The 27930-nt window shown below is 44.4% G+C and overlaps 1 protein-coding gene across 1 annotated transcript in view; it reads left to right on the top strand.

Moving 5' to 3' along the window:
• Positions 1-27930, top strand: part of LOC126251692 (solute carrier family 22 member 7-like) — a 92830-nt gene that overhangs the window by 22237 nt on the left and 42663 nt on the right. Inside the window, exons 2-4 of the mRNA XM_049952278.1 lie at positions 981-1252; positions 1419-1646; positions 25942-26099. Coding sequence (XP_049808235.1) covers positions 981-1252; positions 1419-1646; positions 25942-26099 — 658 coding nt within the window. The remainder of the gene's footprint in view (positions 1-980; positions 1253-1418; positions 1647-25941; positions 26100-27930) is intronic.

The raw sequence follows: 27930 nt of genomic DNA, 5'->3' as shown, positions 1-27930 counted from the left end.
CGAGAAGGTTACTGCAATTCTTTGAGCATGTACATTTTAGGCAGAAACAATATCATATATGCTATAATCCTGAAGTAATATTTTAGAAATCTCTACGTTTGGTTCTAAGGCACTCCAGTTTCATGGAACTTTTCAACTGTTTTACATGAAAGATCACGACAATTTTCGGTCTGTAGGAAAGTAAAAGGGGCCTGTGTGCACAAGAAAAGCAATGAACTTGAACCTCTTCTTATGTGTAAAACAACTGAACTGTGTCTTTGTCTACAGTTCGCCGGGCGCAGTGGTCTCGCGGTTAAGGCGCTCAGTCCGGAACCGCGCGACTGCTACGGTCGCAGGTTCGAATCCTGCCTCGGGCATGGATGTGTGTGATGTCCTTAGGTTAGTTAGGTTTAAGTAGTTCTAAGTTCTAGGGGACTGATAACCACAGCAGTTGAGTCCCATAGTGCTCAGAGCCATTTGAGCCATTCACCCGCCATTTGACCATCTACTTCTGTGCGGATGCACAAATAGTGCCCGTACTTTTACGGTAATCGGCGGTAAAACCGCGAGTAAGGAGTATGATGGGCGCCGGCACGGTAGCTCAGTGTGTTCGTTCAGTGAGCTGGTTGGCCTCTGTAATAGAAAACTGAGTTGAAGCATCAACAACAAATTTGAACGGATGCCATGTGACGTCCGCAACGACCAAACACAACGATCAGCAACGAACAAAAAGTAAAATAAATAAAAATAAATAAAAGATGGTTAGAGAATATGCTATGTAAGCAGGATATCCCAGGTTCGAGTCCCAGTCGGTGCACACATTTTGAACTGTCCCCGTTGACTTATATCAACGCCTGTATGCAGCTAAGGGTATTCGTTTCATTGTAATTTCAAATAGTAGTTCTGTTTATCCGAATGCAAATGTTTGATGAATATTTTCATGTCATATGAAGAAATGAAACTTAGAAATCCAGTACTCAATCTTTTTTTCTGCATTTCAGACATTTGAAACACGTGCAGATGGAGAGACAGAAAGATTAAACTTTACGGCACAAAAAGAGCCGACATTCGAAAACATACTAGAGAAGATAGACAGCCGAGGGAGATTCCAAGTTCGGCTGAGCCTTGTTTACGTTTGTCTGTCCGTACTGTTGTGCACCATGCCTGGTCACATGTTCGTTTTGTCAATGGTGATTCCAGACCACTGGTGCCACGTTCCTGGCAGACCTGAGAATATCAGCGTCGAGAAGTGGAAGGCCATGACAATACCACAGTAAGAAGCAGCTGAGATCATGCAGCATCTTTTTTCGTGTTATCGTGTAATACTAATATTTCTTGATTCCACAAAACATGTAAGATGTAAAACTTAGCCAAAATATATTCGTACATGTTTTTCAGCACTGTTAACGTTAATAAAATGTCATTTTATGTTCTCGCAGGGATGACAAGTCGTACAGTAAATGTCTCATGTACAAAGATTTTGACAAGAGAAATGAGACAGTTGGATGCCAGGATGGTTGGGAATACGATACGACGTGGTTTTCACTCACTATACCGTCTCAAGAAAATTGGGTGTGTGAGAAGAAGATTATAGTCAGCAATACTCTCGCCACCGTCCAAGGGCTTTCTGTGATCGTAGGTCTTGCCATCTGCTACATAGGTGACAGGTCAGTATGACTAACAATAAATATAGTTTCTTTCTTCCACTTGGCTTCTTTCTTACTCATATATGAGATGAACCTGTGATAAAAACTGCAGGTGCTGAACAAATATATGGAAAGACCAAAAACACAACACATTACCATTCCTAATACAGTATAGGAACCCCTTTGACATTCAAAACGATTTCCTGTTGTCTCTGATGGATAAATACAGGTCCTGTACGGATTTCAAAGGAATCTTACACCATTCTTCCTGCAAAATAGTGACAATTTTAGGTAACGATGATGGAGATGGATAGCGATCATGCGCCCTTTTCTCAAAAGTAGACATAAAAAGTTCAGTAATACTAAGATACTGTAGTAGCCAGGGAAGATGCGACAGTTCATCCTCATGCTCACAGAAATAGTTCTGAACAATGCGATCTGTGTGACCAGGAGCCCTATCGTCTTGAACACGGCATCACCACTGAGGAACAAACATTGTAGCATGGTAAGGTCATGCTAAGCCAAAATGATGGTATAATCATTGGCTGTAAGGCGACTTTGCAGAGTAACAATGCGGCCCATGAAATGTAGCAGCCAAGATAATCATCAAACCCTGCCATTGTGATGTAATAAAATAAAGGTGATGCTGTTATTCAATGGAAAAGTTGGAATTTGAGATTTCGTTTACTGTTTCATCAGTCACAATTGGTGTAAGAATCATGGATTGATCATTGTCAGTTTCGCGTGACTTGAGGCAGTCACAGCTAGCGTGCTGCTGATTAAGAAATTGCATTATCGTCTTTCTAATTACTTCATGATCGTAGATACGATCATGCCCAGTTGTGAAGTTACTGTTATGACAAAACAATTTCCTAAGTGGCCAGAAAGTTCTTAAGGGCACAAAAACAACTGTGACATCACACAATAGGGGAATTCAATATTAAAGCTGATGCAAGAAGACGATAAAACAGTTTTTTTTAATGTAACACGCGCATTGAACTGCTGATCTTGGTGTCTGTAATCTTAGCAAAATGCATAGTTAAAAAGAAAATAATACTGAGGAAATGATAGGAATGAGTACTGCTAAATGATTCAATATTTCCAGAACAAATATTTATTATAACTAAAACATATATCGTACCTTCTGCTTAGTACAACAGTGACGTTAGATTTTTATGTCCGTTTCATGTGCATTGAGCGCTCTTTTATATAACCATTGCCCTCTTGAGTCGCCCGTGCGTCGTCACGATAAGTTATAACAGTTCTCTCTGGCCGGCAACTTCCAGCTGACGACCACTTGGATGCGTTGTGGTCCAGCAGCTGTCATTGCTGGAAGTTTTTGCTTCTCGAAAAAAAAAAAAAACACAACTACGCTACCACTAGCTGTTGTCGTGACAGGTCGATCTTTTGTTGCCTGTATTCACATTGTAAGACGTTGTCGTCTCCTGACCTTCATCACTTACATATTCCGCCCTCACAATCATATTCCGCACATCAAGAAACTTCATTCGAACCCAAACTCGATAAGATAAAGTCAATGTTGTAGGAATTAATGTAAACTACATGCAAATAACTAGTAAATCGCCAATGCACACCGAGATTGAAATACTCAAGGCTGGCGTACACACATGGAGCGGACAGCTACGCATTCTTTACAAATATAGCATGTAGTTTCAGAGATTTTCACAGGGAGACAGCAAACGCCAAACGCCGATGCTACAGATTTCCGGATTGGTCGCCTTAAACAAAAAGTCATTCTCCCGTTTTAGAAGAGCAATGCTGATTGGCAGGCGATATTCCTGACACCTTGAGCTAAAGGAATAATGGAAGAGACTGAAAGATATACCCCTTCACGTCTGGCATGGAGAGGGGCCGTTCTGTTGTTGCTCTTGGAGCGAAAACACATAACGAGAGCGTGCGCGCTCGTATGTGTACTCAAAGAGCGAAAAACAAGTCTCTCCTCAGTACTTCACTGGGAGAGCACCTCTGTCGAGAGCGAATCGAAGTGCGACTCTATATAGAGTCCTTGCAATTACGCATTGTTCACTGTGTTGGCTGACACACTTATTGTGCAGTGTTAACAGATGGAGTTATAGTTAAACGCCTGCGAGGGAATTTTTGACTGGCATCGCAGTGGACTGGTTGTCTGACTGGTGTACCACACCAATAGTTAGACTAGGGGCAAATAGGAGTCCTTGACTTCATCAAGGCGTAGGGAGAGTTTGATTGGCGAAGGTCAATCCAGATAGAACGAGAGTTATCTTATTTGTCAGCAGCGAGCGGCGCAGACAGCAGTCATCGCAGCTTACGGTATTGTGCACTACAGCTATTGCGAGCCCCGTATTTCCTCCACAACAGTACACTTCACTGCATTTCACACGCGACAGCCTCGACCATACCTAGCAACATTCTAACGGATAATTATTCAAGTTGAGTAGGCGCGGCTCTCAGCCATTCTGCCAAGTCAGTAACAATCTTAACTTTGTATAGAAATTTCATTAGCGAATCCTTTTCTTGAGAGGTAACTTCACATTCCGAAAAGAACCCAGAAATAGCTTGTTCAGTTCATAACTAAAGGTGTCATTATCATTTTTCAGAATTTTAGCAAAATAAATAATAATTTTCGTTAGTTTCATGTTTTCCTTACACTAACCAGCACTACTCCAGTATCCAAGTATCCCACTAGTTACAGCGGACGGCTCCAGAAGATCTATTGCTGAAAGTTTTTCAGGCATTTCTCTTTAGAACGCTAGGAGCGTCTGTCTAACTTCTGTAGTAGTGTGGGGGTGGAAATTGCGTCTTGCAGGAGCCACAGGGTAAAGGGTACATCTCAGATTAATCCGTTGCGCAGAATGACAGAATAGCACCCACGCCGCTCACAACATTATTGATGATCACGATTCGACTTCTAAATTAGGGTAACGATGTTTCATTCTTAACTATAGAGAGAACATCTGCATGCAATATAAGTGCGCATGTGATCGTTAGAATGAAAATGATCACTCAGCCACTCCGCAACAATCTAAAATCGCCATCCTAATAGCATAGTCTAGAGTACCGACACTACGAAAATTTTTGAGAAGCTCTACTACTCTAAAGAGGGACAGATCGCCACTTCAATTTGCTTATGCTCTCTCATCACAGTATAAAATATACGCGGTGACAGGCGCCGCAGGTGGGAGCCAGAGTAAGAAGCCTCGTGTTAAGGGGCAGCGCCCTGTTCAGCCACAGAACAACGTTATCACATATTGTCAGTAACCAATGTGAAGTACAACACGGCAGATAGCCGTAGCTCCATGTCGTTCACGTCAAGTTCCTCTTTTTTACACAGCTGTATGGGTCTCAAACAGGCAAACTGCAGGTGAATGGCGCACTGTGTCATGTAATACTGCCTGCAGATCTCCTTAGCTGCTTGGTTCAAAATGGTTCAAATGGCTCTGAGCACTATGGGACTTAACTTCTGAGGTCATCAGTCCCCTTGAACTTAGAACTACTTAAACCTAACTAAACTAAGGACATCACACACATCCATGCCCGAGGCAGTATTCGAACCTGCGACCGTAGCGGTCGCGCGGTTCGAGACTATAGCGCCTAGAACCGCTCGGCCACTCCGGCCGGCTGCTGCTTGGTCTCCTTGCTCGTATCCCTCAGATTCGCAACTGCCCTGATAACGTGCAGAATGGTACATATTTCCGTTCCAATATATTATGCGTCATTTTCTTCAGTTTCTCCGCTGGGAACATGGGCTGCACACCAAAGGAATCTAAGCAGACGAGAAACACTGTGTGTAAAAAAACAGTTCTGTTTATAGGGTGCGGTTTATTGTGGTAAGATCCGTCCTCTTTCATTACAATTTGATAGGGCTGGAGGCACCCAGAAGGTCAATTGGCTGGAGTAAACCTAGAAGGGCGAGTGACCCGGCAGCCAATCAGCCTGGGCTCCAGTCTTCATGGGATCTGTACCTGCCATCCTTTATTGCCTAGTATGGACAGTTGGGCCTTCATCATTAGACTGGTATGATAGGGAAAACCCAATAGGACAAGAACCTACGTCACCCATCTGTGATTTTATACTTAGGACAATTGGGCTAGACCCACCATCTTGGATCTTCAAATGTCCTCCCACTTTAAACTTAGCATAAGTGAGCTGTTTTGAATTTCCTGCCATCTTACACATAGAGCAATTCTGATGAGAACAACCGTATCACCGAACAGTTCACAGTAACTCACTATCAGCCCTGCCTTTCCATTCACAACGAATTCTACGTCCGTTACACCACTTATTCTTCTGTTGATATTACCCTATATTTATCTGACCAGAAATCTTAGTCTTTTTTCCATTTCAGTTAACTGACCCCCGCTATATCTAGATCTTGCATTTGCAGATTTTCTAGCTTCCCTAACACGTTCAAACTTCTGACCTTCCAAGCACCGCCTCGTTTAACGTTATGCTTTCCTTGATTGTTCGAACTTTTTCTCATGGTCATCTTCCTTCACAGACAGGTAAGAGAACCAATTGATAAACTTAACCACAGTAAAACTGTCTTTTCGCTCGATTGAATGTGGTGTACAGAAAGCCAAAAACTGTTACCAACTGGTATAGCTACCAATACAATAGTGCTCAGTAAATCAAAAATTCTCAATAACTGCACCAACGGTTTAAGGCCTAATTAAAAGTACATTTCATCAGAGCGCCAAACAATTGTTAGAAGTAGGTGCAGTTACCAGTCACTTAACTTATATGTGCTTCTGTGCCTCTTACGTGTAGTTACTTATACAGATTATTACACTTCTGTCCATTAAAATTGCTACACCACGAAGATGACGTGCTACAGGCGCGAAATTAGGCGACAGGAAGAAGATGCTGTGATATGCAAATGATTAGCTTTTCAGAGCATTCACACAAAGTTGGCACCAGTGGCGACACCTACACCGTACTGACATGAGGAAAGTTTCCAACCGATTTCTCATACACAAACAGCAGTTGAGCGCTGTTGCCTGGTGAAAAGCTGCTGTGATGCCTCGTGTAAGGAGGAGAAATGCGTACCATCACGTTTCCGACTTTGATAAAGGTCGGATTGTAACCTATCGCGATTGCGGTCTATCGTATCGCGACATTGCTGCTCGCGTCGGTCGGGATCCAATGACTGTTAGCAGAATATGGAATCGTAGGGTTCAGGAGGGTAATAGGGAACGCCGTGCTGGATCCCAACGGCCTCGTATCACTAGCAGTCGAGATCACAGGCATCTTATCCGCATGGCTGGAACGTATCGTGCAGCCACGTCTCGATCCCTGAGTCAACAGATGGGGACGTTTGCAAGACAACAACCATCTGCACGAACAGTTCGACGACGCTTGCAACAGCATGGACTATCAGCTCGGAGACCATGGCTGCGATTACCCTTGACGCTGCATCACAGACGGGAGGGCCTGCGATGGTGTACTCAACGACGAACCTGGGTGCACGAATGGCAAAACGTCATTGTTTCGGATGAATCCAGGTTCTGTTTACAGCATCATGATGGTCGCATCCGTGTTTGGCAACATAGCGGTGAACGCACATTGGAAGCGTGTATTCGTCATCGCCATACTGGCGTATCTCCCGTCGTGATGGTATGGGTTGCCATTGGTTACACGTCTCGGTCACCTCTTGTTCGCATTGACGGCACTTTGAACAATGGACGTTACATTTCAGATGTGTTACGACCCGTGGCTCTACCCATCATTCGATCCCTGCGAAACCCTACATTTCAGCAGGATAATGCACGACCGCATGTTGCAAGTCCTGTACGGGCCGTACTGGATACAGAAAACGTTCCACTGCTGCCCTGGCCAGCACATTCTCCAGATCTTTCACCAATTGAAAACGTCTGGTCAATGGTGGCCGAGCAACCGGCTCGTCACAATACGCCAGTCACTACTGTTGATGAACTGTGGTATCGCGTTGAAGCCGCATGGGCAGCTGTACCTGTACACGCCATCCAAGCTCTGTTTGACTCAATGCCCAGGCGTATGAAGGCTGTTATTATGCCCAGAGGTGGTTGTTCTGGGTACTGATTTCTCAGGATCTATGCACCCAAATTGCGTGAAAATGTAATCAGATGTCAATTCTAGTATAATATATTTGTCCAATGAATACCCGTTTATCATCTGCATTTCTTCTTGGTGTAGCAATTTTAATGGCCAGTAGTGTACATCTCACTGAATGAAGGCTAAGTAACATCTTCCTATTACTCAGTACTGATGTTCTTGAAGGCTACTACCAAACTGGTCCCAATCAGCGACGAGCGGCTCGTTAAATAAACGTTGACAGGGGATGCTGAGCTCTGTCTTGCTGGAGGTGTGACGCTGCCCCACGCCGAGTCCTCGGTCGCGTTCCGACATCCGTACTGCGTTCCGAGGGGAACGTCTGTCGGGAAACCACAGGAAGGGCGCCCGCCCTCTTCCTAAGCTGGTCCGCCGCAGAACAGAGAGGACGGTAATGTCGACGGCCGCGGCGGCAACGGCCCAGGGTCAACGGTGGGTGCGAGGTCGAGCGCTGTGGCCGCGAAGACGATGTGTCCAACCCCACCGGTTCCACAGGCGGTGCCGAAGAAGCGCCTGAGGGTGGCGGCGCCAGCAGCAAGATCCCGTTAGTATGTGAACCTGGGGACAGAAAATCTGCCGAAGAATCTCGCAAGTGACAAGCCTGAAACTGGTTTTGATGGCGGCGAAACAACACAGCAGGACCTTGAAATAAATATATGCAAGAACCCAAATTTTGAAGAATCGTTTCCCTATCCCAGCGGCTGGTTCGACCAAAAACTCTGAAAAGAACATAATCGTAAGGAGCAAAACGATACTTGCGGATGGCGCCGGCCATGTAGAAATGCCGCTGGTGACGGACCGTCGCTGGGCTAGGAGCAGTACGTTGCGAGAAAGAATAGCGGCCCTAACTCCCGAGTGTGGGAGGCACGTAGCTTGGCTATCTGTTGCTTGAACTTAGTCACAAATCGTTCAGCTTCTCCGTTTGACTGGACTGAGCACTGGTAAGGTGAGTGACACCATTGGTTGCACAAAACTGTTCTAAAGTCCCTAGCCGTAAACTGTGGTCCGTTGCCTCTAACGAAAACTTCGAGAATAAGCACACGCGACTGTCCAGAGTCATTTTGCAAAAAAAAAAAAAAAAAAAAAAAAAAAAAAAAAAAAAAAAAAAATTGTTGGACGAAGAGGCTATGTCGACGAGAAAATTATCGGTGTACAGATGAATTCTGAATGTTTTTCACTGAACGAGGCCAAGCAGTGCGGATGCAGTGCAACAAAAGGTTCACGTCAGGATCTGCTTCTATGGCCTACGCAAGTCTGTTACAGGTCAGTGTCCTGCAGGTCAATCTGACAACGGGATGAGGCAGCAGCATCGAATTCAGAATAAGGTCCAACAGGAGGTCAGCGTTTGCGTTTACAAAGGCCAGTACAATATTTCGTATCGATACGGTGGCAGCAGCAAAGCCCAGCGTTGCAGCGTCTGAGCCGCACGCGGTGGAACGGGGTTGCACGGATGAAATAAAGATTGAAGTGGCATATGATCCAACACTTGGTAAAACTTCCGACCAAACAGATAATGATGGAACTTTGTTACGTCATAGATAAGAGCGAGCGCTTCCTTGTTCAATACCTTGAAAGCGAGAGCAATCGGTCTGTCCTGTGAACCAAATCTGAGCGAAAGCATAGCTCCGATCCTGTACGAAGAAGCGTCCACTGCCAAAACCGCAAGCTTATCGAGATCGAAATGAATAAGGCATCTGTCACTCATCATGGCATGAAGTTTCTGGATTGCATCCTGACACTCTTTGGTCCAAACAAAAAGCACTTTCTTACGGCGCAAACGATGCAACCGGATGTACTCGTAATATGTTAATTTCTAGAGAACTGGCAGCAAATTCGTCACGTTATGCGGGTCAGGGAGTTCCCGGATAGCCATCAGCTGTAACCGAAGGGGATGAACACCCTGGCTATTAGAGAACACGGCCTAAGTAACGAGTTTCAGACTGAGAAAATCCGCATTTTTCCAGGCGACACTTACGACCTGCGGCTGAAAGCACTTGAAAAAGCATACGAAGGTGACTGATATGTTCCTCCGGTGTACCTCCTGACGCCACAATATCGTCCAAGTAATTTGAGCAGAATTTAACTTTTGCAGTAAGCTGTTCTATTCTGCGTTGGAACATGACAGGTGTGGAAGATTTCCCAAAGGATAAGCGCAAAAATTTGAGGAACCCTAATTGCGTGTTCACCGCAAGCAGTTTCTGGGACTCCTCATCTGGCGGAATTTGCAAATACGCATCGCATAAATTAATTTTTGAAAAATAGCGGCCCGCATCAACCTGTACATTAATTCTACATCTACATCTACTTGGATACTCTGCAAATCACATTTAAGCGCCTGGCAGAGGGTTCACCGAACCACTTTCACAATTTTTTATTATTCCAATTTCGTATAGCACACGGAAAGAACGAACACCTACATCTTTCCGTACGAGCTCTGATTTCCCTTATTTTATCGTGGAGATCGTTTCTCCCTATGCAGGTCGGCGTCAACAAAATATTTTCGCATTCTGAGGAGAAAGTTCGTCATTGGAATTTCCTGAGAAGATTCCGTCACAGCAAAAAACGCCTTTCTTTTAATGATGTCCAGCCCAAATCCTGTATCATTTCAGTGACACTCTCTCCCACATCTCGCGGTAATACAAAACGTGCTGTCCGTCTTTGTACTTTTTCGATGTACTCCGTCAGTCCTATCTGGTAAGGATCCCCCACCGCGCAGCAGTATTCTAAAAGAGGACGGACAAGAGTAGTGTAGGCGGTCTCCTTAGTAGATCTGTTATATTTTCTGAAGTGTCCTGCCAATAAAACGTAGTCTTTGGTTAGCCCTCCCCACAACATTTTCTATGTGTTCCTTCCAATTTAAGTTGTTCGTAATTGTAATTCCTAGGTAATTAGTTGAAATTACGGCCTTAATATTTGACAGACTTTTCGGGTAACCGAAGTTTAACGGATTCCTTTTAGCACTCATGAATCATTTTGCAATTTGTTTTGATCTACTTATGACTTTAGTAGTCGATAAACGACGGCGGCATCAGCAAACAACCAAGACGGCTGCTCAGTTTGTCTCCCAAATATTTTATATAGATAAGGAATAGCAAAGGGCCTATAACACTACCTGGGGGAACGCCAGAAATCACTTCTGTTTTATTCGATGACTTTCCGTCAATTACTACGAACTGTGACCTCTCTGACAGGAAGTCACAAATCGAGTCATACAACTGAGACGATATTCCATAAGCACATAGTTTCACTATAAGCCGCCTTTTTGGTACAGTGTGAAAAGCCTTCTGGAAATCCAGAAATACGGAATCGATCTGAAATCCCTTGTCAATAGCACGCAACACTTCATGGGAATAAAGAGAATGTTCGAACACATTGTATGTTCTAGAATCCTGCTGCTTATCGACGTTAATGATATGGGCCTGTAATTAAGTGGATCACTCCTACTACCTTTCTTGAATACTGGTGTGACCTGTGCAACTTTCCCATTTTTTGTTACGGATCTTTCGTCGAGCGAACGGTTGTATATGACTGTCAAGTATGGAGCTAATGCATCAGCATACTCTGAAAGGAATCTAATTTGTATATAGTCTGGATCAAAAGACTTGCTTTTATTAAGTGATTTAAGTTGCTTCACTACTCCGAGGATATTTACTTCTACGTTACTCATGTTGGCAGCTGTTCTTGATTCGAATTCTTGAATATTTACTTCGTCTTCTTTTGTGAAAGCATTTCGGAAGGCTCTGTTTAGTAACTCTGCTTTGGCAGCACTGTGTTCGATAGTATCTCAATTGCTATCGCGCAGAGAAGGCATTGATTGTTTCTTGCCGCTAACATACTTGACATACGACCAGAATCTCTTTGGATTTTCTGCCAGGTTTCGAGACAAAGTTTCGTTGAAATTTCCAGCTTCTGTAAAAGATCGCCAATCTTGGGGATTTTGCGTCTGTTTGAATTTGGCATGTTTGTTTTGTTGTTTCTGCAACAGTGTTCTGACCTGTTTTGTGTACCAAGGATGATCAGCTCCGTCGTTACTTAATTTATTTGGTATAAATCTCTCAATTTCTGCCAATGCTATTTCTCTGAATTCAATCTGGTCTGCACTTCTATAATTAATTTGGAAGGAGTGGAGATTGTCTCTCAGGAAGGCGTCAAGTGAATTTTTATCTGCTTTTTTGAATAGGTATATTTTTCGTTTATTTTTGGAGGATTTTGGGGTTACAATATCCAGTCTCGCTACGAAAACTCTGTGTTCACTAATCCCTGTATCCGTTTTGATGCCCGTTATTAACTCAGAATTATTTGTTGCTAGGAGGTCAAGTGCGTTTACACAACCGTTTACTATTCGCGTGGGCTCATGAACTAACTGGTCGAAATAACTTTCAGAGAATGCGTTTAGCACAATTTCGGATGATGTTTTATGCGTACCTCCGGAATTAAACATGTATTTTCGCCAACATATCGAGGGTAAATTAAAGTCACCGACAACTACAACCGTATGAGTCGGGTACGTGTTTGAAATCAAAACTCAAGTTTTCTTTGCGTTACCTCAGTGCGAGGTAATGCATAAGTGTCAATTATTGTTTGTGGATTCACAGTGCATTTAAAGTCAACACAAAGACGAAATCTTCGAGAAGGCTTTGGTAAGGTCACTAAGGGAGAAGCCCATTGAATAGCCTGGATAGGAGCAATAACAGCACTGTCTTGCCATTCTTTCAGTTGACTTGCAGCTTTGCCTCTAAGACCATGAGGGATGGGACGCTCCAGAGAAAACGTAGCTTGTCAATTGTCCTTCTTTGTAATGTGCACCACAAAGTTATTTTCTCTGCCAAATACTTCAGAAAATAAATAAGGGAACTCCCTAAGCAATTTAGTAACACTGTTTATATAGTTGAAAGAAGAAACAAAAAGTGCATAGTCCTGAACACAAAGACAAAACAAATCAAATGAATCAAACCCAACAATGTTTTCACAGTCTCATGAAAGCAAAATCGTAAATGTCACTGTGTGTGGAGCCCAACTGTTCATAAGTGACACGATTAAACAAGCTAACGAAGGCGTCAGTGTCTAGCTGAAGTCGCACACAGCGTCCGGAAATGACTAAGTTCACGAACAGTTTGTGTACCTGTCATTGCGCAGCACTTCGGCGCGATAAAGGCAAATCCTGAATTTGGTCAGTATTAGTACCAGTAGCTAGTTTAGAAGAAACTACATTCTGTGAGGGAGAAGATGTTCTGTGCTTACGAGAGCGCACGTGGATAGAATTATTTTTCTATTGCAAATACACAGGCTGTACATGAACTGGCTTCCCACAAGCAAAACAAGTCACATTCCGTGAAGGGCAATGTTGTCTTTTATGCATGGGAAAGCAGCTGGGACATGACGTCACAACAGACACACGTGGTGACACTTGTAATCGGGCCGCGGCGCAGTGTCCTCATTGCACGCGGCGGTCGGTTCTAAGGCCAGACCGGTTTTTCACTTTGCGTTACGCTGCAGACAGGAGCTACCTCAAAATTTTCCACAGCACTGTCGCACGAGTTCTGGCGTTCACTAGTTTGTAATATTTGATTCAAAGTACGATCACAATGTTTAAAAATTTTTTCACAAAATTTACTGTCTGGCACATCGTACATAATAGCATCACGAATCATTGCCTCACTGTAGTACAGTTCACAGCTACATTGAAAACGATACTGTCGTGCCAAACCATGAAGCTCAGTGACCCACTGATGGTATGTTTGTTCTGACTTTTTCCGTACTCAAAAGAACTTGCTACGAGGGGCGTTCAGAAAGTAAGCTCCGATCGGTCGCGAAATGGAAACGACTATGAAAATCCGATAAAGCTTTGCACAGATGTGTTGGGTAGTGTCTCTAGTATAACCCCAGTTAGCATCACGTCGCTCTTCTCATTTCTGAGCTCGCAGTGAGTGCGTAAAGATGTCTAGAAAATAGTGTCTGCCGCCAAGTACGAGGGCCTGGTGAGAAATTTCGCCTGAAGCTATGCAGCTAACATTACATAACTGTCGTGCTGTTTCTTCTTCAAGACAATTCTCAGCCGCATTCTGCAGGGGCAATGAAGATGCTCCTGCATCGTTTTCAAATGGAAATGTGAGATTACCCACAATACAGTCCGCAATTGTCTCCCCCTGAGTTTCATCTCTGGTCACATGAACCGCTGTCTTTGAAGATAACATTTTGACACAGACAACGAGGTGTAGGCCAGCGTGGAGAATTGGCGGAAAGCACTGGCGGCTGCCTTCTATGATGAGGCTATTGAAAAGTTGATACAACGCTATGACAAAAGTCTAAGTCAGAACGGCGACTACGTAGAGAAGTAGCTGAAAGGTGTAGCTAATTGTTACAAGTAAAACATTTCTGATGTTCACTGTGGTTTCAATTTGGCAATCAATCGGAGCTTACTTTCTGAACAGGCCTCGTACAAGCTGCAGCAACCTGCGCCTGATCCTTGTAATAATTAGTGAGGGCAGAAACTAAATCTTCAAAAACTATCAACTCTGGCCTACTATTCGGGATTAACTTCTGAACGAGGCGGTAAACTCCTGTGCCGGCTGTTGACAAGAAATAAGAAAGTTTCATAGGACCTTGCACTTGATGTGTAGCACAATGAACACTGAATGGAGTGTAGTACTCGTTCCATTCCTTTTGTTGCTGATCAAGCGGTGGAATGAACAGAAGCGGGGCCGTGGAAGTGGGTGGCTGTTGTGGTGGCGTTGATGCAGCAGCGGTTTGTGCATTAATGAGCTGCTGGACGGACGTCATCAACTGAGACGTTTGATGGCTCTGAAACTGAGTAAACTGCAATAGATCAAAGGCAGCAGCAATTGGAGGCTTAGGCACCGTTGGTGTAGGGGCAAGTTAGAGGACGTTTCACTGAGAGGAGCACCGCAACAAGTTATGTAAGTAAAAGCAAGACAAAAGAAAGAACGATTAGTAGCAATGTGCCTCTGAAAGAAAAGAGAGAAATGTTAGTAATGTGCTGTGACGGAGCAGTGTAGAGCGAATGCAGAAGTGGGTCTGGAATTATCACCGCCAGATATTGTGTTGGCTGCTGCGGGAGTCGACACCGTCACAAACAAGGAAGGAGAGCAGCTATGATTGCTGGTACTAGGAATCCAAAATAATCTATATAAAACTCTCTTTCCAAGCATTAATCCCGACTTGCGGGGTCTGCCGGTTAATCGGATGTGGCATGTTAATGTTAAGGGGTGGCTGGATGCCCTTCCTATCGCCACACCGTAACCCCCAGGAAGTAATTAGTGTACCCCAACTGTCTGTGTCTAGTATAAGCCATGGAATAGTGCGAATGTATTCAGATGTACGAAAGCCGGGTAACTGAGGCGGAACATGGGGACCAGCCAGGAATTTACGTAGCAGTATGTGGAAAACCCCCTAGAAACCACATCCAGGCTGGCCGGCACACCGGCCTTCGTCGTTAATTCGCCGAGCGGATTCCATCCGGGGCCGGCGCGCCTACCCGAGTCCAGGAAGCAACGCGTTAGCACTGTTGGCCACCTTGGCGGGTCAGTACTCTATACAAAACTGTGGTGCATTAATTGAACACTGTATTCCTACAAAGAGCAAAATGGCTCTGAGCACTATAGGACTTAACATCTGAGGTCATCAGTCCCCTAGAACTTAGAACTACATAAACCTAACTAACCTAAGGACATCACACACATCCATGGCCCAGGCAGGAGTCGAACATGCGGCCGTAGCGGTCCCACGGTTCCAGACTGTTGCGCCTAGAACCGCTCGGCCACTTCGGCCGGCTACAAAGAGCAGAACCATTACTTAACTTGTATGTGCTTCTGTGCTTCCTACGCTTAGTTACTAATACAGACTATGCAGAATGCAGGTTAAGTAACGTCTTGCTGTTTTGCTCAGTATTGATGAAGACTGCGACCAAACTGGCCCCGACCAGCGATGGGCAGCTGGTTAAATCAGCGTTGACGGGGAGCGCTGGAGTCTGTCTTCCTGGAGGTGTGGCGCTGTCTGCTCTTTCCATTGTTGCACGGAGCAGCGCCTTCTTGGTGCCGTTTCGTGGCGCTGCACTGGCCGGTGTGCAGTCGATGCTTTAGGAATGCACACTTGGTAACTTCACCATTGGCTTCAGGCAGAATTAAACAAAAGGAAGGCACATTGCTATAACATACACTAATACGATTACAAGGAACACTGCAGATTAAAAACGCGAATTCTTGAAATCAATGATGTACACTTGACAATTGTATCAGCGCTGACTCACAAAAGCTGCATTATGACAGAATGTATCGTCGTGCTGGTACAAACGCTGTCTCTGAACTGTTCGTCTACTGTATGCAGTACACAACGCTGTAATGTGTGTCCTTATACTTCTGCACTATTGGAGTCCTCCTGCTTAGCTTGGTGGTAAAGTGTTCGCCTCCCATGCAAGCGTGCTCTCGTTCGATTCCCGGCGGGGTTGGAGATTTTCTCCGCTCTGGGACTGGGTGTTGTGGTGTCCTCATCATCATTTCATCCTCATCACTGGCGCCCAAGTCGCCCAATGTAACGTCGAGTGGAATAAGACTTGGCGGCCGAACTTTCCCGAATTGGGGCCTCCCGACCAACGATGCCATTCGCTCATCTCATTTTGCATTGTTGTCTCTGTACATGACGGTAGATAACGTTCTCCAGGATTTCGCCAAACCCAAACCCTTCTGTCGGATTTACAAGAGGTGTAACACGACTGATCACGCCAAATCATTATTTTCCAGTCCTCCGATGTCCCGTGGCGTCACTCTTTACATCACCTCAGGCGTCGCTTAGCACTGATTATAGAAATTTGAGGCTAAAGAAGAGAAGTTCGACTGTTGTGCCCCAGTCTTTTCGACTCCCTAGCCACAGTCAGTATGGTGGCTAGAGCGCTGTCAGCACTCTGGAACTCACAAGTTATGCCTTCCGCTGATTTCATGAGGTTTTATACTACCACACTCCTCAAAGCTCGACGGTCTTTGCCCGTCAGCGCATGTGGTCTGCCCTATCTTGGCTAAGCTGTGGTCGTTTCTTCTCGTTTCCAGTTCACAATCACAGCAGTAACAGTCGACCTTGGCAATTTGAAATGTACTTGATTCATATGTGACATCCAGTGACTAGTCCTGATTTGCAGTCACTGAGCTCTTATGGCCGGCCAGTGTGGCCGAGCGGTTCTAGGCGCTTCAGTCTGGAACCGCGCGACCGCTACGGTCGCAGGTTCGAATCCTGCCTCGGGCATGGATGTGTGTGATGTCCTTAGGTTAGTTAGGTTTAAGTAGATCTAAGTTCTAGGGGACTGATAACCACAGATGTTAAGTCCCATAGTGCTCAGAACCATGTGAACCATTTTTTGAGCTCTTATGACCGACACGTTCTGCAGTTATTGCTTCTCTCCAACAACACAATATTCCCCACCCACATCCTTTTACACTGGCAGGCCCTGTAACACCCCAACGACCCCCATAAAGTCAATTAAGACAGAATATCATAATATGAAGTAGGGAAGAGCTATCTTGGTAAATACGATATCTTTGCTGACAAGCTAACACCAAGAAGTTTTGATAACAACATTATACATCACTGAGAGTTTTTCTTATGAAAAGAAGAGGAAGAAACCTCAGATTTAATTAATGGACAAATATCCAAGTGATAATTGCAATTAATATCTTGAGTGCTAAGTCCAAGTTGATGTTATTCATAGATAACTTTTATATGGAAGAGAGCTGTAAGCGCAAAGACGAACTTCAATGCGCCTACAATACTCTTTCACAGAAGAAGTCGCTTGCTGGCTCTCGTCCTGTAAAGACGTGCGAGAACAATTCTTGTCTTAGTTATTGAGAGTACGAAACGCGACGAGATTGTTTTGCGTTCAGAAGTGTTTCTTGCGTGACGTGATACTCGAACTTCGGAAACTGATTTTCTAAGCAGAGACAGGAACTGATAGACGCGTTTAACCGTGCATAACGGGTTAATTGAACTTTATTGACGAAGCTAGTGAATATTGGACTTGACTTTCAAATAGTTGGAACTAAAAGAAGAGTGGATAGTATATCAAAGAACTACACTCAATTAGTCTCGAGTAGGACACAATTACACGACTTCACGAAAATAATACAATTACGCTGAAGAGTCAAGTTCTCGTAATTGTCAAGAAACTTAATTTTAGTAGAACTGACTTTACCAACCAGCTGCGTGTGCGTGTGGTGCGAAATTTATAAAGTATTTAGTGGCCAAGGAACAATAAACTGTTCGTTCCAAGTGAAATATCAAGGGTGGACTACATTATTAAGTGATTTAATCAATTATAGTTAACCAACGACTGTTCAGCAGGGACAATTTAATCTGAATATCAAAGTACCTACTTCATTAATTGAAAAGAGAACTTTTGAACTTTTCTTTTTTATTTTTTTTTATTTTTTTTTTTATTTACATTACGGCTTAGGTTCACTCAGACGTGATCAAAGAGCATCTGTGGATCTCGCTTCATACATGTTCAACAACTCCATAGCAACGAGCCAACAACGTACGAGAAGACTGATAATTACAATGTTTCCTCGCAATTGGTGGTGTGTACGATGCGGAGGAGATAAGATTTAACGACTACTGCATATCCGGGCAATGAATCATTCAATCTTAAATCAGAAGAAGCGTCCATCGTACGAGTTCTCATTTCTGTCTCCCGTTCACCAACGGGGACCTACGTCATCGCGCATCGTGTCTCAACTCCACTGCGAGAGCTGTGGCAGTAGCAGCTCTACGGCGTCGACAATATCAGCACGCGGTTGGAGTGCTGGGACGCCACACAGTCCGCCTCTCGTGGCATCTAGTGCTTAATTCCGCATACCATGGAAGTGTCTGGATACCTTTGAGCAGGTTTCGTATGTCCTGACAATTAGCCCAGGGAAATCTCAGGTTATTATTATTACGTTTCGGTTTGTGTCATCTACGGGCCACTTTTGAAAATGTTTCTACTACGTGTCAGTGTATCATGTTTATACGCTGTCAATATTTTTCTGTTCTTCTTGGAAGTAGGTTCTTTCCTTTTACACTGAGTCTTCCTCTGTCTCCTCGAAACCAAAGAACTTGTCAAGTTTTCCATATAGCCCTCAACCAGACGTTTCATTCCCTGATCTTGTCCAGATGAAACTTCACTGCCAGAAAATATACTGGTCTTTTGTTTACCGAAATATTCGAAGAGTCTTTAGTCAGATCCTGAGCATCCTCATTGTGCATCGCCAGTTTCCTCCTTGTGGAAGAATCTGCTCTGCTTTCTTGTTCGTTTACGCTATTTTTATATGAGTGCAAAACGCGAGCATTATTTACCTGCAGTGGGCGTCCGTAGATTCGTTCATAAAACAGTGTATTTCCCTTCCTCATCAGTTCCGCCTCTCCTGTCTCCCGGTAAAATTTTCGGTAGATCGTATTTACATTTCCGCATCTTTTACTATTGCCCCCTTGATATTTGGTTCTAGTTTCCTGTCCTGTGGGTCCTCTTACATAGTGGTGTTACAATTTAACTGCTATGTGTATGTGTCTCAGTTTACCTGTCATTTGCTAAGTCCGTCTTGTTAAACTACATTTCCTTCGATGACAATCCATTTACATTTATCATATCCTGTTTAGCCGCAGCTTGTCTGAGAGCATTTTCTGAAATGGAATTGTTCTCTTGTGTTATCTGAATCTTTTTATCGTCTTGATCTACACCGAAGCTCCAAAAAAAACTGCTATATGCATGCGTATTCGAATACAGAGATACGTAAACAGGCAGAATACGGCGCTTCCGCCGGCAAAGACTATATAAGACAACAAGTGTCTGGCGCAGTTGTTAGATCGGTTACTGCTGCTACAGTGGCAGGTTATCAAGATTTAAGCAAGTTTGAACGTAGTGTTATCGTCAGATCACGAGCGATGGCACATTGCATCTCCGAGGTAGCGATGAAGTGGGGACTTTCCCGTACGACCATTTCACGAGTGTACCGTGAATATCAGAGCTCCGGTAAAACATCATATCTCCGACATCCCTGCGGCCGGAAAATGATCCTGCAAGAACGGGACCAAAGACGACGGAAGAGAATAGTTCAACGTGACGGAAGTGCAGCCCTTCCGCAAATTGGAGCAGAGTTCAATGCTGGGCCTCCATCAAGAAACAGCGTGCGAACCATTCAACGAAACATCATCGATATGGGCTTTCGAAGGCGAAGACCCACTCGTGTACTCTTGAAGACTGCACCACACAAAGCTTTACGCCTCGCCTGGCCCCGTCAACATCGACATTGGACTGTTGATGACTGAAAATATGTTTTATAAATGATAGATCAAAGCAATCAGTCGTCCTTTTTAGTAGATTGTGTTTGTCAAATCCAGGTTTCGTCTTGTGCCTAGCTATCATCAGTACTCAGTATTCAAAAAACTGTGACTGACGCTCGAACAACTTGGAGCTGACATGCATTGAGACTAGACACTAATGCCTTGATAATGGCTAGGCACTAGCCGAAATCTAGATTTGCCAAATAAAACCTGCAAAAAGGACTACTGATTGCTGTGCTCTATCATTTATAAATCAGATCACAGTCGCTGAGTGCACCCACGTTCATAACGGAAGGTAACCTGCTAAAAACCATCTTTCCTGGCCCTACGAGTCTCGTTTCAAATTGTATCCGGAGAATGGACGTCTACGGGTATGGAGACAGCCTCATCAATCCATGGAACCTGTATGTCAGCAGGAGACTGTTCAAGCTGGCGGAGGCTCTGTAATGGTGTGGGAGTTGTGTAGTTGGAGTGATACAGGACCCTCATACGTCTAGATACGACTCTGACTGGTCGCGTGTACGTAAACATCTGTCTGTTCGCCTGCATCCATTAATGTCCATTGTGCATTCCGACAGACTTGGCCGATTCCAGCAGGACAATGCGACACCCCAAACGTCCAGAGTTACTACAGCGTGGCTCCAGGAACACTGTTCTGAGCTTAAAGACTTCCGCTGGTCACCAAACTCCCCAGACGTGAACGTTATTGAGCATATCTGGGATCCTTGCAACGTGCTGTTCAGAAGACATCTCCACCCCCTTGTACTCTTACGGATTTATGGACTGCCCTGCAGTATTCATGGTGTCAGTTCCCCCAGGACTACTTCAGACATTAGTTGAGTTCATGCCACGTTGTGCTGCGGCACTTCTGCGTGCGCGCGGTGACCCTACGCGATATTAGGCAGTTATAGCAGTTTCTTTGGATCTTCAGTGTATATGCTTCCAGTTACATGGTGAAGGAACCATCTATGTTCGTCATGAACTCTTTTCATATGAGGTTTATAACGTGGTGATTCTGTTATACTAAAGTCTTCAAAATGCTTTTCTCTGCTGTTTCTAGTTCGTTAGTAAGTGGTGCCACATCATCTACATATGCCAAGTAATAGAGTTTCTCTGACCTTTCCACTCCCTTATCCCAGGTACTTTTTCATTTGTATTTATTTTGTTTTTTTTTTCTTTTTCGTTCCGTGATTACTCATTCGAGAAAGTAGTTGCATGTAATCGATGAAAGAGCTTCCCATTGTCCGGCTGCGATCTTGAACGCAATGGCATCTCCTGCCCCCTAACCCGACCGCTTTCAGTTGCTAAGACTTCGTGATGTGGCACAAAGGTTAAAATACTGGGCTCGTATTCTATAGGATACTGGTTCAGAACCATGTCCAACCATTCAGGTTTCGTTTTTCCGCGATTTGCTTAAAATCGCTGAAAGTAAATCCAGCGTTTGTTCCTTTGCAAAGGACGTGGTCGACTTCTTTTCCCCATTCTTTCCGAACCGATCTTGTGCACCGTCTCTGACTTCGTCGTCAATGACACCCTAAATCCAAATCATGTTGCCTCATGTTTTTGAGTTAAAACTGTTGGTTTCAATGGTCATTTTTTATTATCCACGCTGAAGTCTGTAGTTTTCTATCTAAAGACTAGTATATTTTGTTCAAGTCAGTGAACGTCGCCTCTTACTTGTTCTGCACAAACGTATAATATTTTATTATGTTCGTCAACAAAAAATCTGTTAAGCGTGTTAAGCAATAGGATTCTGGAAAATATACTGTATTCCAACATCATGAAAGAAAAGAATAGCTTGCGAAATTATCAGTACGGACTTTAGACAGTATTGTCCTTATGAAACACCGCTGGCTCATCATCCACACGAAGTAAGGAGTGCTATCGACAAGATATCTCCAGCTGACTCCATATTTCTACATTTCCAGTGGGTTTTTGACCCAGCAGCTAGTCAATTTGCGTGCGTATGGAATATCGCCTCAGTTGTGCGACTGGATAAGTGATTCCCTGTCAGAAAGTCGATTGACGGGAAGTCACCTAGTTAAATCGAAGTGAGATGTGGGGTTCCCCAGTGTACAATATGACAATTTGATATGCATTATTTTCATCATGGCAGCGGCAACAGCAACCGTTACGAAATTGTCTCGAATGAAGAACAGTCCACAGTTGCACTAAATTATGTTTATTTTAAACCTTGACCATGGTTTCTGCTATAAAAATACAGCCTTCTTCAGAAGTCCTAAAAATGATCAAAACAACATCTACACCTGTAATACAATCTGCACATAAACTTCAAAACTAGGTAAGCGATAACACATTACTTACATATAAGCTAATAAATGAAAAATATCTTATCCCAGCGGCTGCGTCAAGATCAATAAAATAACTTCAACAGACATAAGCCTGTTTCGAACATAAGTAAAATTACATACGGCACCGTATGTCCTCCGCCACTACCTCTGTTATACTGGGCGCACGTTTGTCAAGTGTGCCGCACCCCGCGCACCATAGGTGGCGCTCACCACAGTGAACTACATCGCACCGTTTATCAGGCAATTAGTCAATTTTGAAGTTCATGTGTAGATTGTATCATTTGTCTAGATGTTTTTGATCATTTTTAGGACTTCTGAAGAAGTCTATATTATTATAGCAGAAATCATGGTCAAGGTTTCATACAAACATAATTTACTGCAACTGTGGGCTGTTTTTCATTCGAGACAATTTGAGATGCTTTCACAAACTGTTTGCACACGACGCTGTCGTTTGCATCTACATCTACATTTATACTCCGCAAGCCACATAACGGTGTGTGGCGGAGGGCACTTTAAGTGCCACTGTCATTACCTCCCTTTCCTGTTCCAGTCGCTTATGGTTCGCGGGAAGAACGACTGCCGGAAAGCCTGCGTGCGCGCTCGAATCTCTCTAACTTTACATTCGTGATCTCCTCGGGAGGTATAAGTAGAGGGAAGCAATATATTCGATACCTCATCCAGAAACGCACTCTCTCGAAACCTGGACAGCAAGCTACACCGCGATGCAGAGCGCCTCTCTTGCAGAGTTTGCCACTTGAGTTTGCTAAACATCTTCGTAGCGCTATCACGCTTACCTAATAACCCTGTGACGAAACGCGCCGCTCCTCTTTGGATCTTCTCTATCTCCTCCGTCAACCCGACCTGGTACGGATCCTACACTGATGAGCATTACTCAAGTATAGGTCGAACGAGTGTTTTGTAAGCCACCTCCTTTGTTGATGGACTACATTTTCTAAGGACTCTCCCAATGAATTTCAACCTGGCACCCGCCTTACCAACAATTAATTTTATGTGATCATTCCACTTCAAATCGTTCCGTACGCATACCGTAAAGTAAAATCATCAGAAGATCGAAATGAATTGCGAAATGATTTATACAATATATCTGAAAGATGTGAAAACTGACAATAAAAAGTATGAGGTCTCCTACTTGAGTGCTAAAAGAATTCCGTTAAATTTCGGTAAATTTAAAAGTTGCAAATTCCGCTATATGCGTTGGGATTACAGTTACAAACAACTGGAACTATCACAAAGGAAATGTTTGAGGAAGGGGAACCAAAGACTGCGTTTTGTTGGTAGACAGTTTAGGAGATGCAACAAACCTACTATGGAAACTGCACACACTACACTTCTCAGTCCTTTTCAGCAGTACTGGTGAGCGATTTGGGGTCATTACCACATCGGATTGACAGAGCACATCGGAAAATTATTACTCGGAAATTACTCTGCTGTTAACTTCATATGGCCCCATTCAAGCTCTCTTTACATCCATGCGATATCACTTGACATCGCTTTGCTCCGAGGTTCGAAAGATATTATGTTACGGTCTCTCTTCATTAAGCGTAATCCGAAACGCTTTTCAACTTGTCGTAATTATCTGCTGTCTACAAAATTATATATTAATTTATATTTGTTGACTTATTTATTTCTCCAAATAACCTATTCCGTAGTAAGCGTAAATAAACATTGTCTATGCTCCTTTGTGTTTAATTTTCCTTGCTCCCAGACTTCTTCCATCGTTCGAGAGAGTCGTTCGTTTTCTTCCTGTGTCCAATTCCAATTCCTGACGTCTTTCTTTCGTGAGGTCCTCCTTTTGTGCTCCTTCTCTCTTGAGTCCGTTACAATTTCATATCTTTGTCAATTTCAGTGAAACATATACACTCCTGGAAATGGAAAAAAGAACACATTGACACCGGTGTGTCAGACCCACCATACTTGCTCCGGACACTGCGAGAGGGCTGTACAAGCAATGATCACACGCACGGCACAGCGGACACACCAGGAACCGCGGTGTTGGCCGTCGAATGGCGCTAGCTGCGCAGCATTTGTGCACCGCCGCCGTCAGTGTCAGCCAGTTTGCCGTGGCATACGGAGCTCCATCGCAGTCTTTAACACTGGTAGCATGCCGCGACAGCGTGGACGTGAACCGTATGTGCAGTTGACGGACTTTGAGCGAGGGCGTATAGTGGGCATGCGGGAGGCCGGGTGGACGTACCGCCGAACTGCTCAACACGTGGGGCGTGAGGTCTCCACAGTACATCGATGTTGGCGCCAGTGGTCGGCGGAAGGTGCACGTGCCCGTCGACCTGGGACCGGACCGCAGCGACGCACGGATGCACGCCAAGACCGTAGGATCCTACGCAGTGCCGTAGGGGACCGCACCGCCACTTCCCAGCAAATTAGGGACACTGTTGCTCCTGGGGTATCGGCGAGGACCATTCGCAACCGTCTCCATGAAGCTGGGCTACGGTCCCGCACACCGTTAGGCCGTCTTCCGCTCACGCCCCAACATCGTGCAGCCCGCCTCCAGTGGTGTCGCGACAGGCGTGAATGGAGGGACGAATGGAGACGTGTCGTCTTCAGCAATGAGAGTCGCTTCTGCCTTGGTGCCAATGATGGTCGTATGCGTGTTTGGCGCCGTGCAGGTGAGCGCCACAATCAGGACTGCATACGACCGAGGCACACAGGGCCAACACCCGGCATCATGGTGTGGGGAGCGATCTCCTACACTGGCCGTACACCACTGGTGATCGTCGAGGGGACACTGAATAGTGCACGGTACATCCAAACCGTCATCGAACCCATCGTTCTACCATTCCTAGACCGGCAAGGGAACTTGCTGTTCCAACAGGACAATGTACGTCCGCATGTATCCCGTGCCACCCAACGTGCTCTAGAAGGTGTAAGTCAACTACCCTGGCCAGCAAGATCTCCGGATCTGTCCCCCATTGAGCATGTTTGGGACTGGATGAAGCGTCGTCTCACGCTGTCTGCACGTCCAGCACGAACGCTGGTCCAACTGAGGCGCCAGGTGGAAATGGCATGGCAAGCCGTTCCACAGGACTACATCCAGCATCTCTACGAGCGTCTCCATGGGAGAATAGCAGCCTGCATTGCTGCGAAAGGTGGATATACACTGTACTAGTGCCGACATTGTGCATGCTCTGTTGCCTGTGTCTATGTGCCTGTGGTTCTGTCAGTGTGATCATGTGATGTATCTGACCCCAGGAATGTGTCAATAAAGTTTCCCCTTCCTGGGACAATGAATTCACGGTGTTCTTATTTCAATTTCCAGGAGTGTAGTTTTGTATTTGTAGCTATTTCCTAAGTTGAAGATCTGCTTGCTTCATATCTTTCGGTATATGTGTTCATAAGACTGTAGTCTTCTTTCCCTCATTACATCGGTTACCTTCTCAATTTTCAAAAGGAGCTCTGTGATCTTTATTTGTATTCATCATTACTATTACTTTTAGGTCCCAGTGTTTTCCTTAGAAGTTATTTTATTTCAGTATTTTAGTTTTAACTTACACAAATCAATAGCATAACGAAAGGAGGGAGATCCATTCAAAACTTTATGGCTTAAATTTTACTTACAGGTTTGGTCGCCGTATGCAGTATTTCGTGTCTCTTTCCCTGATTGCTGTCTGCCGAACATTGAGTGTACCCGCAGCAAATATTTATCCATTATTCATTCTGCTGTCTGTACTTGCAACTGCCGCGGATAGTTCGACAACAGAAGCAACTACAGCCGTCGGTAAGATTTGTGAAATATATTTTATATTAGTCTACTCAGCATGCATCTCAAGACCTAACGAAGGTACACAAAGATTCGTAATGTGTTCCATTAGTGATTTGCTCTAGAAGCTTGTTCATCTTGTAGCTGAAACTCTTGTCCGTGGTTGCGTTGAAATATGTAATCATGAATATAGGTTTCTGGCTTAAGCAAATATAAATTTCTTCTTTAACTCCTATACATATTTCAGTGAAGCTTCATCATCGTCAGTGGGCTCATCTTATTTTCTTAGATTCACATTTTGTTTGAGTAGATGTCTGTCGTTTGCAGTACAGCTCATATTTTGCTCCGGCTCGTCACCTGCAGTTTTTTATGTTTCCATTCTGCGGAATCCCACCGTACTTTGGAATGGGTTCGTATCTCGTAAACAGTGACACTGTGCGTGCGATCGAGTGCCGTTTATGTGCAGCCACGACAACGTGGAATCAGCGAAAATCGCAGATGACAAACTAGAGCAAAACATCAGCTAAAACTGCGAATGACAGAACAGCTCTTTAATGTAAGGAAAGAAAATGGTGAAACTTCACGGGAAAATGAATGGTGCTAACGAAGAGAATCGTGTTTGCTCAAGGCAAAACCCAATTTCCATAATTATACATTTGATAACCTAGAATAACATCTATTTATCTGTAAGTAAACACAGTTCGTTCTATTTCAATCGAAGTAACAACGTACATAAACAAGTGCCTCATATTTTGAACTCTTCTCGGGTACTCAGCAGGATGGCGTCAATCAGATGGAAACATCTGGAGGACACCACATGGTCGAAGAAACGAGAAGAGTTGAAAATCTTCGTGAGACTGGAAATTCTAACATCACGTTGGTTGGTTGGTTGATCTGAGGGAGGGGACCGAACAGCGAGGTCATCGGTCCCACCGGATTGGGGAAGGATACGGAAGGAAGTCGGCCGTGCTCTTTCAAAGGAACCATCCCGGCATTTGCGTGAAGTGATTTAGAGAAATCACGGAAAACCTAAATCAGGCTGGCCGCACGCGAGTTTGAACCGACGTCCTCCGGAATTTGAGTCCAGTGTGCTAACCAGTGCGCCACCTCGCTCTACATCACACGTGTCCCCTATTCTTACTGGTAGTAATACCCGTCAAAACCCGAAATCTTTGAAGATATGTCTGGAAAAACATACTTGATGAGATATGGACCATCCAGTCCTTTGATAGCCATGTGTCTTTCAACACTAAAAGATTTACTGAGTGATTAACCAAACTCTTTCTCAAACACCGTTCAGCCCTTCTTCATAAAGAGTCACGAATTCGTGCGAACACACTTGGCTAGCCTCTGATTTTCTCACTTGTATCGATACACGCTCCTGTATAACGTGTACGTTATTGGAAGTTGGGGAATACGCCAATACTTTTAAATGTCGCTCAGCCACAAACCTAAGGGATTAAGTTTAGGTGAGCGGGAAGGCCAAGCTACTGGAATTTCTCGACTAATCCATCGCTCATAAAACGTTCGATCCCCTGCGGTGGATCGACTTGTTGAAACGATCTCTAAAGTGATGTAGGTATCACACACTGCAGCCATTCTCCTTGTTGGTCCCTTGCTTGCAAGTAATCGACGAAAAAGAAATTCGGGATTTCACGTAATAATCTATATCTTCTTAAAAAAAAGTCGTGTTATAGGCACTATAGTTCAATTCTGTTATCTTGGCGGCTCGCGCGTGCCCGCCCAGACGCGGGAGATTGCTGCGTTGCCAGTTGCACACGACGCACGCGCCAAGAGAAGCAGCGTCATAGTATAGTTCGCAAGCTTACGTTTAGGGGGGGAGCGCGCA

Source organism: Schistocerca nitens, chromosome 4, assembly GCF_023898315.1.
Source record: "Schistocerca nitens isolate TAMUIC-IGC-003100 chromosome 4, iqSchNite1.1, whole genome shotgun sequence".
NCBI classification, from domain to species: Eukaryota; Metazoa; Arthropoda; class Insecta; order Orthoptera; family Acrididae; genus Schistocerca; species Schistocerca nitens.
The sequence above is the reverse complement of the archived record's forward strand: the minus strand, read 5'-3'. Positions and strand labels throughout refer to the sequence as shown.